The sequence below is a fragment of the Cajanus cajan genome, chromosome 6, assembly GCF_000230855.2.
Source record: "Cajanus cajan strain Asha chromosome 6, NIPB_CcT2T_4, whole genome shotgun sequence".
NCBI lineage: Eukaryota > Viridiplantae > Streptophyta > Magnoliopsida > Fabales > Fabaceae > Cajanus > Cajanus cajan.
This window is the reverse complement of record NC_138522.1, coordinates 13,610,449-13,621,554: the sequence shown is the minus strand read 5'-3', so window position 1 is coordinate 13,621,554 and position 11,106 is coordinate 13,610,449. Positions and strand designations below refer to the sequence as shown.

At 33.5% G+C, this 11,106-nt stretch overlaps 1 protein-coding gene across 2 annotated transcripts; it reads left to right on the top strand.

Annotated features, from left to right (window-relative positions):
* Positions 1-5,640: 5,640 nt before the first annotated feature.
* Positions 5,641-10,369, top strand: LOC109813309 (Transducin/WD40 repeat-like superfamily protein). 2 transcript variants are annotated; one of them, XM_020377474.3, is made up of 14 exons: positions 5,641-5,973; positions 6,108-6,191; positions 6,284-6,390; positions 6,904-6,976; positions 7,066-7,149; positions 7,234-7,320; positions 7,670-7,740; positions 7,848-7,899; positions 7,984-8,041; positions 8,404-8,504; positions 8,599-8,753; positions 9,202-9,310; positions 9,804-9,860; positions 9,955-10,369. In XM_020377474.3, the coding sequence occupies exons 1-14, from the start codon at positions 5,872-5,874 to the stop codon at positions 10,108-10,110; spliced, it is 1,296 nt and encodes a 431-aa protein (XP_020233063.1). In that variant the 5' UTR covers positions 5,641-5,871; the 3' UTR covers positions 10,111-10,369. The 2 variants fall into 2 exon arrangements, with proteins under 2 accessions (XP_020233063.1, XP_029130210.1); XM_029274377.2 differs by having other exon boundaries at positions 5,939-5,973; positions 6,294-6,390.
* The last annotated feature ends 737 nt before the right edge of the window (positions 10,370-11,106 follow it).

Below are 11,106 nucleotides of genomic sequence, written 5' to 3'. Positions count from 1 at the left end.
GAAATTATCTTAATTTAATTATATCACTTTCTAAAATTAAGCATGATTATAAAAAAGTAAAATAAAAAAGGTATGTTTGGACTGGAAAATTTTCCCTTCTCCTTTTATTATTATAAACATAAAGATTTTTCATTCCATAAGGAACGAATACTCATCATATAAGAGATTGCAACAATGCACAAGAGCCGAGACAAGAATGTTAAATAAGTGATAGAATGAGGTGAATGGATTATTATATATCAATAATGTAGAGAAAAGACAAACATTAAAAGGGAATTGAATAGTATCAATCAAAAACTCACTTTTTCAAGTAGTGAAGTAGTAACACTAATAGTAAAAGGTATTGCAGAAGAGGCAGACAAAATATGGTAATTTTTATATTGGTTCGTTTCAACTACCGAGACTATGTTCAATTCTCAATACAACTAGATTGAGTTCCACTATCTTAAATAAAATACAAGTATTCTTTCAACAAGTCACTTCTTGCTCAAACCTAAGTGTTCTTTGAATTGCTTCTTCAAGCAATCTAACTAAGTATTCTTTTCACACAAAGCCTCTCCAGACTTCAACATTGAGTATTCTTTTATAGACAAGCCTCTTCGGGCTAAAACAAGTATTCTTTTACAAACAAATCTTTCTAGGCTCAAACAAGTATTATTTTATAGACAAACCTCTTCAGACTCAAATAAGTATTATTTTATAAATAAGTCTCTCCAAGCTCAACCCTATAATAACATTTGTATTTGGGTAAAGTTTTATAGATGTTGTTTCGTCTTACAAACAAGACGTGATACAACCAATTAAGAACATAAGTCTTTATAAAAAGAATGAATAAATGATAATTTTGTACAAAAGTTATTTTCTTTCTGATCGTAAAGCTTCTTATATAGTAGTCTAGATGAAGATGATTATTGCAAAACCTTAAGGGTTCATCACAAGCTTGCTTGCATTAATTGCGTTTCACCAAATTATCACTTCTTATTTGATCAAGAATGCTACTTATTAGTTTTAGGATACTAAACGAACTATCTATGGAGTGCGTCAGCGAAGAATATGTTTTATATAAACTTTTGTTGACTTTTTTCATGATTTTAGGGATCCGTTTGTTCTTGTTTTTCATGCAAAGCATGCACTCATTCACTTTCATAGATTTGTGAGTTCCAATGAACTTTCTTAATTTGATCTATTAAGGAATCAATTAGCCATGCAATAAGTAGTCGTTATTCATTATAAATGATACATATTTTAGGCTTTATGAAGTAAGACTGCATACTTCATCTGATGACACATTGTCTGTCTAACATTTTGTCTTATGCATCGTCTGGTGTGTATTTCATAAAAGATATTTTCTTTTACAAAAATATTTTGTTTGTTATCATTAAAACTTGAAAGCTTTAGGGATTTTTCTCGCTTTAGAAAATATTTTTGTTTGATTAAGGTGGAATGATTATCGTGAAGATAACTTAATTTGAGAAAATAATTTTTATCAAAAATGTGATTTTCTTTGAAACGTGAAAACATTATAAAATCATCATAGTAATACAAGAACACATCTTTCAGACGATGTGTATAAGATCATACCAATTTCAACTTTACACATACATCCATTTAAGACATGTATGTTGACGTATTCTTATGATGTTATTGATCATTTCATAGTGTTATTAAAGACTAAACAAATAAAAAATGTGATTTTCTTTGAAACGTGAAAACATTATAAAATCATCAAAGTAATACAAGAACACATCTTTCAGACGTTGTGTATAAGATCATACCAATTTCAATTTACGCATACATCCATTTAAGACATGTATGTTGACATATTCTTATGATGTTATTGATCATTTCATAGTGTTATTGAAGACTAAAGAAATATGTAAATTGGACTTCTTATTCATTTTAGAGCCTATTAGTGAACATATCGAGTTATTAGTCAAACAAAGCATATGTTGCACATCAGAGACTCAAATATTTATAAGAGCATATGTTGTCTATCATGCATATTAGAGCCTATATTGCATATTAGAGCCTAATGTGTTTATCAGAGCCTATGTTTAGAGTATATCAGTATTTTTCATATCATAGCCTAATATGTTTATTAGAGCATATGTTTAGAGTATGTCAATATTTTTCATTTCATAACCTATTTTACAGAGCATGCACTTATTCATGATATTCATACCAAAGCATACAAATGTATAAGGTAAAATGCATAGTGGACTCCCCTTGAAAACATGCATGGTCTAAAAAGGCATTATATTAGTGCATATTTTTAGATAAAAAATCAACAATAACAAAACTAGAGAAAAACAAAGCAAAAAAAAAATATGTTCAAAAACCCAATTTCTACTCTCTTTTCTAGCACTAGCAAAAAGATTGTCCAAAAATGCGACTCCCCTTGAGATTAGTCTTCCTTTTCATTAGATCCTCATTAGAGCTCAATTCAATGTTCAAATAGCTAAGCAGCTTGTGGAATTTCCTTTCATAACGTGTTTGCCTCTAATAAGCGAAAGAGAGAGCTTTAAGAGACCAACAAGGAGGTGGTCCTATTCAGCTTTAGTTGTAAGGGGAGCAATTTGGGTTGGAGTAGATGGGCCTGGTTATTTAGAAGAAGGCATGCAAACAATTTTTCTATATAGAAAAATAATGTTACCAGGTAAAAATATTGAAAAGTAATGAGAAAAGGAGAGAAATAATGATAAATCCTATGACGAGTGGAGAGAGTGTTGGAGATGGAGGGCATAACACTAAAAAGGATTGGGTAGGTCTGCATGCTTCTTCCAATAATGTATGGTAGATGCTCAACTTTTTCTTTGTTGGAGGCATTGGACTAATGACACTAGGCATATTGCATGTAACACACATCTTCCAAGTATGTCTTCAACTTCTCCTTACCCTTGTAGACGAGTGAAGAGTAGCCTTGGGACGAATATCAACAATGAAGAACTTGGTCTATGATTGGATCATCCATGGCTTGAATACCTCACTAAGCATCTAGGGCGAATGATGAAGGGTTCCCTTATAGCTTAGCTCCAAAGCAACTCACAAATGGATGAGATTCTGGACTTCATGGCACTACTGCTAGATAAGCTAAGTTGTTTGGGCATTTAGACATAGTGAATCATTGAGATCAATAGGCCTTAGTACAACCTGTAAGGTAGTCCTTGGTCAAATGACAGTTCCAGGGGCTTCAAAATAGGACATGATGATGTGCTTCTTATTATTGAAGTAAGGAGACCTCCTGGTGGCATAAAGGACTAGAGGTATCTAATTGTCTTTAATGGTATGCTTCCTCTTATAGTCTTTGTAGTTTTTTCTTCTCCTCAGAGTCTATGCTCTTAGACTCAAAGGTGTTATATAGGGGCACAAATGATAAGTAATCTTATGGTTTTCAAGGGTCTGGCTCCACCAATGACATGTCCACTCATAGGGGTATTGCCTCGATTATGACCTTAGTAGACAAAGGTGTAATGTCATCCGCAAGGTACGACAGTTTCACCGATATGGGGAATGTGGGCATAACAGGTTTAACAAACCTTACTAATAAATCAAGGGGAGATGCAACAAAGGTAACTGGTGTTGCAACTTGGGCTATTAGAGTAGGAATAACTTCTGATGAGGTCGTCTATACAACAGAACCATCAGTTTGTGTTGGTCAAAGACCCTCATCTACATCATATGATGGTTGTGTAGATGAAGACCAAAGTCTACATCTAATGTAGTTAGATGAAACTACTGTAGTGGTCATGTCTTTCATAGACAATGCAATGTTTTCTTAAGCATTTTTACTTCTTTAGCGGCCAACTCTTCATTTTTTTTGTCTTAATCTTCTACCTCTAGGTGAGATAGCGTCTTCCCATTTGAAGAGCCTTTGTTTCTCCTTCATGGTTTGAGGCTTAGTGAGACCTCAAACCAACCTTAGTTTCTTGGACTTTGGAGGAAGAGGTGCTATGGATGGTTGTGGTGGAGGTGATGGTGACTTAGGTTTTGGTGTTAGGCAAGAGAGGTGGAAAAAGATGTGTTTGTCATCTAAGTCAGGTGAAGACTCATGGACATGGATGTGAAGCGATTTAGGTACACGGGTTTTTGTTTACATTTTTGGTGGCGGAGGAGAGATTTGTGTTTGGGTTTGAGGGAGAATTGGTGGTTAGGAAAGGAGTTGTGGTTGAGGATGGCTTTTGATGATTTTGTAGCTAGTTGTGAACTTAAATTTTTGCATTTACTTAGTAATAGTGATTTAGAGTTGCAATTAGTAAAGGTCAATATGTCTTAAAAAAAGTGAAAATCAAGAAATGGTATTCCTTTTATCTATTGTTATAAATTTAATAGTTAGAGTAATATAAAAACATGAAATTAGAATAGTTCATGCCTTTCATATCTATTGCAACTTCTCTAACTCTTCTATATTTTGTGGAAGATCACGGTGTCAAACTTAATGTGTGTTTGAATACATATATGGTCATTTATCTTGCAATTTTTTTATCAAGAGATACCTAGACATAACACATGCATATGCAAATCATAAGAAACAAAGTTTATATAAATAGAATCATCCAAAAAATCCTTGATAAACAAAATATCAAAAAGGATCTCCTTACTAGATTACAACTTCTCAAAATATATACACAAGGAAAAACCAATAATAACTCTTAAGCTGGCCAACACTCAAAGCAAACTTCTAAAGCAAAACCATCATAAGATCTCCTAATATAGTTGCCCACTACTGCTCCAACGTCATACTTCTAATCTACTCCTATATCAAAGATACAATTATCGCAAGCATACACATACAAGTAAGGATAAACTCAACATAAACAATCTTGTATAATATCATAACAGGGATATAATACATCATCAATCACAAAAGGGACTATCAACATTTAAATAAACAACAATCATACCACAACAATTCACCATACATCAAATGAAAACAAATCCATCAAATATTCACCTTAATTCAATTTATTTACAATCACCATCTATTTAAATGCATTATGGTTAACAAGTTATGTCGTCACGCTTAACTCTAAAGAGATCTTTTAATAATAAGTGTCTGCTTTTATGAATTATTATTTGATAAGAGTATTTTTAATTGATTTTATATGAAGAAGAAATTTTTAGAAATTTTAATTCTACTATAACTTACATATTTTTAAAAAGATTTATTATAAATTATAAATATTTAAAATAAACATTTACCATATACATCACACATATTAAAATACTAATCTTTCATTTAATCTTTAGAATTATTACTTGTTACTAATAAAAAAATATTACTTTTGCAATTAATTGAATACCAATCTAATCCTAAGCGTGTGGTTCAGCGGTAGGGGTTGATCCACGCTTAAGCAAGGTCAGGGGTTCCCACCCTTTGAGGTGCCTCCAACGTAGTGAGGAGATTAGTCACTGCTATCGACGGTAGATACTCCATCAACGAACAAAAAAAATTGAATACCAATCTATAGAATTGAGTAATCACATAATTAATATTAAAATAATATTTAACTAATCAAAGTTACTGTACACATGAATATCACTCATTATTTATATTTTTTTTTCTCTATAAACAAAGGGTAAAGACAATCAATAATGTTGAATAAATTATTATACGAGTTATTTTACATGCATGTTTTCTAATTATTTCTTTCTTCTTTTATTTCACTTGACAAGTTTTATTTCTTAATTCATTGAAACTTGTTGTTGTTTGATTATCTTGCAATTTTGAAAACAAAATGAAAGTGGCGGCAGCAAAATAAACAAACACAGTGGAAGCTCTTCCTCCGATTTGGGAACTAACCAAACAGATCAGCTTCTAGGGTTTCAGGTTCCGTGAAATTCTTCTTCTTCTTCTCTTTTCTCTTTGCAGAAATGGATAACAGTAGCTCGGAGCAGACGGTGCAAGATGGCAAACTCTACAGACACCTCAATTCTCTCATCGTCGCTCATCTTCGCGACAACAATCTCACTCAGGCAAGCCCAGTAATCTCGCTTCAATCATAACACAAAATGTTGATTTTTGGATGAATATGTTCATTTATCTTAGAATTCAAATCTGTTATTAGAAATTGAAAATGAAAATGAAAGCATTGATACTTGTTCACCAGGCTGCAAGTGCTGTTGCTTCAGCAACATTGACTCCACTGAATGTAGAAGCTCCACCTAACAAGCTTCTCGACCTGGTTGCTAAGGTTCTCACTTTTTTTTTTTTTTTTTTTTTTTTTCACTTTCTTTCTTGTGTGCAATATGATCCTTGGTTTTTGTTCTAAGGAAATAATGACAGGGCCTTGCAGTGGAAAAAGATGGCACCACAAGAGGCACTTCCGCTTCACCCTTTCGCGATTTCGCCGCGCCACTGCCCCTGCCTCACACTGCAGCCGTTGATTTCAGGCAAACTTTTGAAACCACATTTCGTATTTGTCGTCAAACATAATTTGTTATATTTAATTTCGAGCTAGAATTTGAAGTTCCTTCGCTTTCTTGTAGCAAATAAGCTAAGTCATTGGTAGACCATAGGTGATAACGGTTGTGACTGGATAAGCTTCTTAGTAAGCATTAAAAAAAGGACAAGACTTAGGTACAGTATCTTATATATTGTTGGTGTTGTTCTCCATTGAGAATTGAAGTTTCACCTTGATAATATGCATAAATATATATCACCAAAGTTTGCATTAAATGTGAATGCGTACTTTTGAGGTGAAACTCTAATACTAATTGGAGAATGGCGACAATGGTACTTATGCTATTGTACTTAAGTTTTTTCCTTTAAAGAATGCAAAATGAATTAAAATCTTGTCATAAGTTAAAACCAACTTATGTGTTTAGCTTTTGAAGAAGTTAGATGAGAGAAAACTCCCTTACAAAATGTCATGTTATCTTGAAAGTTGCGTTTTGTTATGGCAGCTCTGCAGCTGATATGAAAGGTTCCTCAAAGAGCTTCCCAAAGCATGAAACGCGACACCTTTCGGAACACAAGGTGTGCAATATGCTTTGATAACATATACTTGTCCTGAAAAATACTGTGATAATTCTGCTTTGTTTTGGACTGATTGGCTTAGTTTCTAGAATATTGCCAGATGTGCTAGGTTTAGTGCTGATGGAAGGTTTGTTGCCACTGGAAGTGCTGATACATCAATAAAGCTATTTGAGGTGCTGATTTGTTAGTTAGAATTTAGACGTATTGCTCCTTTTTTGGCAGGGATTTTAAGTTATGTTTGTGCATTTATCTTGCAGGTTTCAAAGATCAAGCAGATGTTGCTATCAGATGCAAAGGATGGTCCTGTGCGGCCTGTCATACGAACATATTATGATCATATACAAGTATATTTGTGTTTTCCTGATATACCTGTATCTGAAGTTGTGTGGTTATTTTTATGAGATTTAGTCTTTTTGGTTATATTTGACTAGACCTTTGGGAGTTCATTGTTGTAATTATTTTTAGCTTGCCAAATTTACTTATCACAAAGCTGTTATATATCACATGACAATTTCTGTCTGTCTTTGTTGTGGATTTTTTTGCTCTTATGTTAATGAGTTTTGGCAGTTGCATCTTTTCATGTGTCTCGTTAGGCATTTACTTTATAAGTTGTTGAGTTTATGAAATGACCCTTAGAAACTACACTTGTAAATTTGATTCTTTTTTCTTCTTATATTTATGACAAATCTGCAGCCAATAAATGATCTGGATTTTCATCCACAAGGTACTATCTTGATTTCTGGAGCCAAAGATCAAACAATAAAGTATGATTTGTTCCGCAATATGCATCTCACCTGTATGTTTTTCTCATTTTTCTGTTCTTTTTGGAAATGCTCAAGCAATCTGAAATGCTGAATTTAATATTGTTTAGGTTTTTTGATATTTCGAAAACAAATGCAAAGAGAGCGTACAGGGTGATCCAGGTTGTGTTTTCCTACCTTTCATTAGCAACAAGTGAGCAAGAACTAAATATAAACTTCCATTTCTCTTTAATTTCTGTTGAGCAGGACACACACAATGTTCGTTCTGTATCTTTTCATCCCTCTGGGGACTTTCTGTTGGCAGGTATTTATTTTTACCTCATTGCTCCTGCTAAAGCTATATGATCTGCTAATTGTATTCTTTTCTTTAATGCTGATCTGCATTTCCGTGTTCATGTATTCCTTAATGGTTGTAAATCAGTAATTATGAACACCTTGCTCTGATATCCCTTGAATACACACTTCATGTTCACTGTTCAGAGTCAAATTGTTATCTGTACACCAATTGCCACCAAGCTTAGAACGTCACTGCTCTACTGGGTGGCGTGTCGATAGTGTGACTATTAATGGGGAAAATCCCGTCTTTGTTTGTAGATTACTTCGTTGTTTTCTTGATTATTTTTTTCACACAAAAAATCCAAGTTGACAAATATCAATTTCTGACAGGGACTGATCATGCAATTCCCCATTTGTATGATATAAATACCTTTCAGTGTTATCTGTCGGCAAATATCCCAGAGACTAACCCAAATGGAGCCATAAATCAGGCATGTCAATTATCCCTAGACAAACTAATAATTATATCTACTTTGCTTTTGTTGAAAACTACAGTGATGCCAATCCTTTTTGACTGATTTGTAGGTCAGATATTCTTGTACAGGTGCCATGTATGTTACAGCATCTAAAGATGGTGCTATTCGATTGTGGGATGGCATCACTGCCTCTTGTGTGCGCTCAATAACTGGAGCACATGGAACAGCTGAGGCTACCAGTGCAAATTTTACTAAAGATCAAAGGTATAAATATATTTCGGATAAAATGAAAACACATGTTGATAGACTATAACATACCATGAGAGAATGATAGTGCCACTACTAACTACATCATGAGTTTGTCTAGAAATGTGTGCTAATGTTGACTTTGAAAACATAGCAAAAAAGTATTGTTGACATTGAGGTGGGTGCTTCCTTTGTTTGATCTCAACATCAGAATTAACAATCTGCAATAACCTCCTGTTTACTACTGTACTCATTAAGAGCTTTTGTTTATTTGATCAATGTAATCTTTTCCCACCAAGAAAATAAAACGTAAGACAATAGTTGTTGCATTCTTTACTTGTTCATTGCTTTCGATGCAGTGGATATAGCTGCTGATGCCAATTGACCTACTCGATACACTTTCCTGAAGTTTTTGATAAGCTTAGATTAGTGTAGACATGTAGTAATGTAACTGTCAGTTTTATAGGTTTGTTCTGTCCTGTGGAAAGGATTCTACCATAAAGCTTTGGGAAGTTGGCTCTGGAAGATTAGTCAAACAATATCTTGGGGCCATGCATACCCAGCTAAGGTGCCAGGTACATAGATACATTCTATTGGTAAATTTAATCTTGGTTAATTCATATATTGATAAGCCAACCTTCTAGTACAGTATTGGTGATGCAGATGCTTACCGAGTGATGTTTGTGCTTGTCTTTTGTTTAATTATTTTTTTGGCCTATCAGTTTTTAAAATGTCTTTTTAATTTATTAATCACAATTCACAAGTAGTTATTGTTTGTCACTACATCGGAAATAAAAAGATCATCCATAAGTTGTTTTGTTGGGTACTTTCCAAAGCAGTTTAGCAAACAGGATCTCTATCCAAATTCTAAACCTCTAATCATGCAAGTCTAAAAGTCTATTTGAATAGAAGTTTAGAAGAGTTTTTGAGAACTTCTCTACATAACTCTTTATTTTCAGTAAAGAAACTTTCAAAAACACTTCTAATTTAGATCCAAATAAGTTCCAAGTCCATGTGACATTTGTATTCATATTCTGATAGTTGACTGTGTGAACTCTCTTTTGCCAGGCTATTTTTAATGAGACAGAAGAATTCATTCTATCCATAGATGAGCTGAACAATGAGGTTTATTCATCTTCATGTTCTTCATGTTTACTGTGGTGATGTTAGCTTTATCAAATAGATTAATTTTATTTAAGGAATCTGGTGTACCTGGCAGATCGTTATCTGGGATGCGATGACAACAGAAAAAGTAGCAAAGTGGCCATCTAATCATGTTGGTGCACCCCGCTGGCTTGAACACTCGCCAATAGAGTCTGCTTTCATTTCCTGTGGAACTGATAGGTCAGTTAGGTTCTGGAAGGAAACTGTATAATAAAGTGGAAGGAGGTTGAATGCATATGACGGCACTGGTTAAGGGTATCACTGATTGAAAATAAGCTCAGGAAATTTCACTTTATTTTTGTTTAATTTCCGGCAGTAGGCTTACCCTTTAGAAGTGGTTAATGCATGCATTCAACGCTTGAAATTGTAAGATTATTTATCTCTGGTGATGTGATGTGCTCAATTTTTCAAGCAATTATTTCTGTTTCAAATACCATATTTTCATGGAAGCAGCTTAAAGTTGGATTGGATGGTTCTTTTTGTATTCCCTATTCCCATTCCACTTTCACGTTCTCTAGTCACATGCCTGAACCGAAGCTACTTAAACTAGCCTAAAATAATGAACGAACAGAAATTCAGTTAAGCCACTAAAATTGGATTATTGATATAAGAGGATAGTTCAAATGGAACTTCTTTAAATGTGATTAGGACTTCCATCATATTCAACTAGATAAACTCACCTTATTAAGAAGAAAATAAGGTAATAGGGTAAGGGAAGGAATGAACTAGATACTTGTTGAGCTTCGATCTTCAACTTTTTTCCTTAATCTTCTTGAGTCACTTATCTGTGGAATTCCTCACAATAGACTTTTTTCTCACCCAACCTATAATGAATTAAATGCGAAAAATAAAATATAACCACGGCAGCACAATGTTATCGAGAATTTTAAACATGCTTGTGTCGTCATGATGTGCAGTTGCCTGAACTGCAGTATAACCTTGTTGCAGAATCTTTTGTTATTCGCACTTTTTCTTTATTTTTTTATTTTGGCCCTTCGCACTACCCAATTTCATTTTTGTAATTTTTTTTAATAAAAATACTTTTAACAGAAACTAATTTCTATATTGTATCTAGAGTGGAGATGAGGTGAGTATTAAGTACACTAGAAATTAGCTTTTGTTGTATAACTATAATTCATCCAAATACCCAATTGGAATTAGTTTTTGTCGCGAATATTTTTATAAAAATAAATTAAAAAATGCGGGC

Excerpts from the sequence above, each read along its gene's own strand:
- LOC109813309 (XM_020377474.3), top strand. The coding sequence starts at position 5,872 with ATGGATAACAGTAGCTCGGAGCAGACGGTGCAAGATGGCAAACTCTAC. Across the intron at positions 8,754-9,201 it reads AATTTTACTAAAGATCAAAG|GTTTGTTCTGTCCTGTGGAA; the intron begins GTATAAATATAT and ends TCAGTTTTATAG. Across the intron at positions 9,311-9,803 it reads ATACCCAGCTAAGGTGCCAG|GCTATTTTTAATGAGACAGA; the intron begins GTACATAGATAC and ends CTCTTTTGCCAG.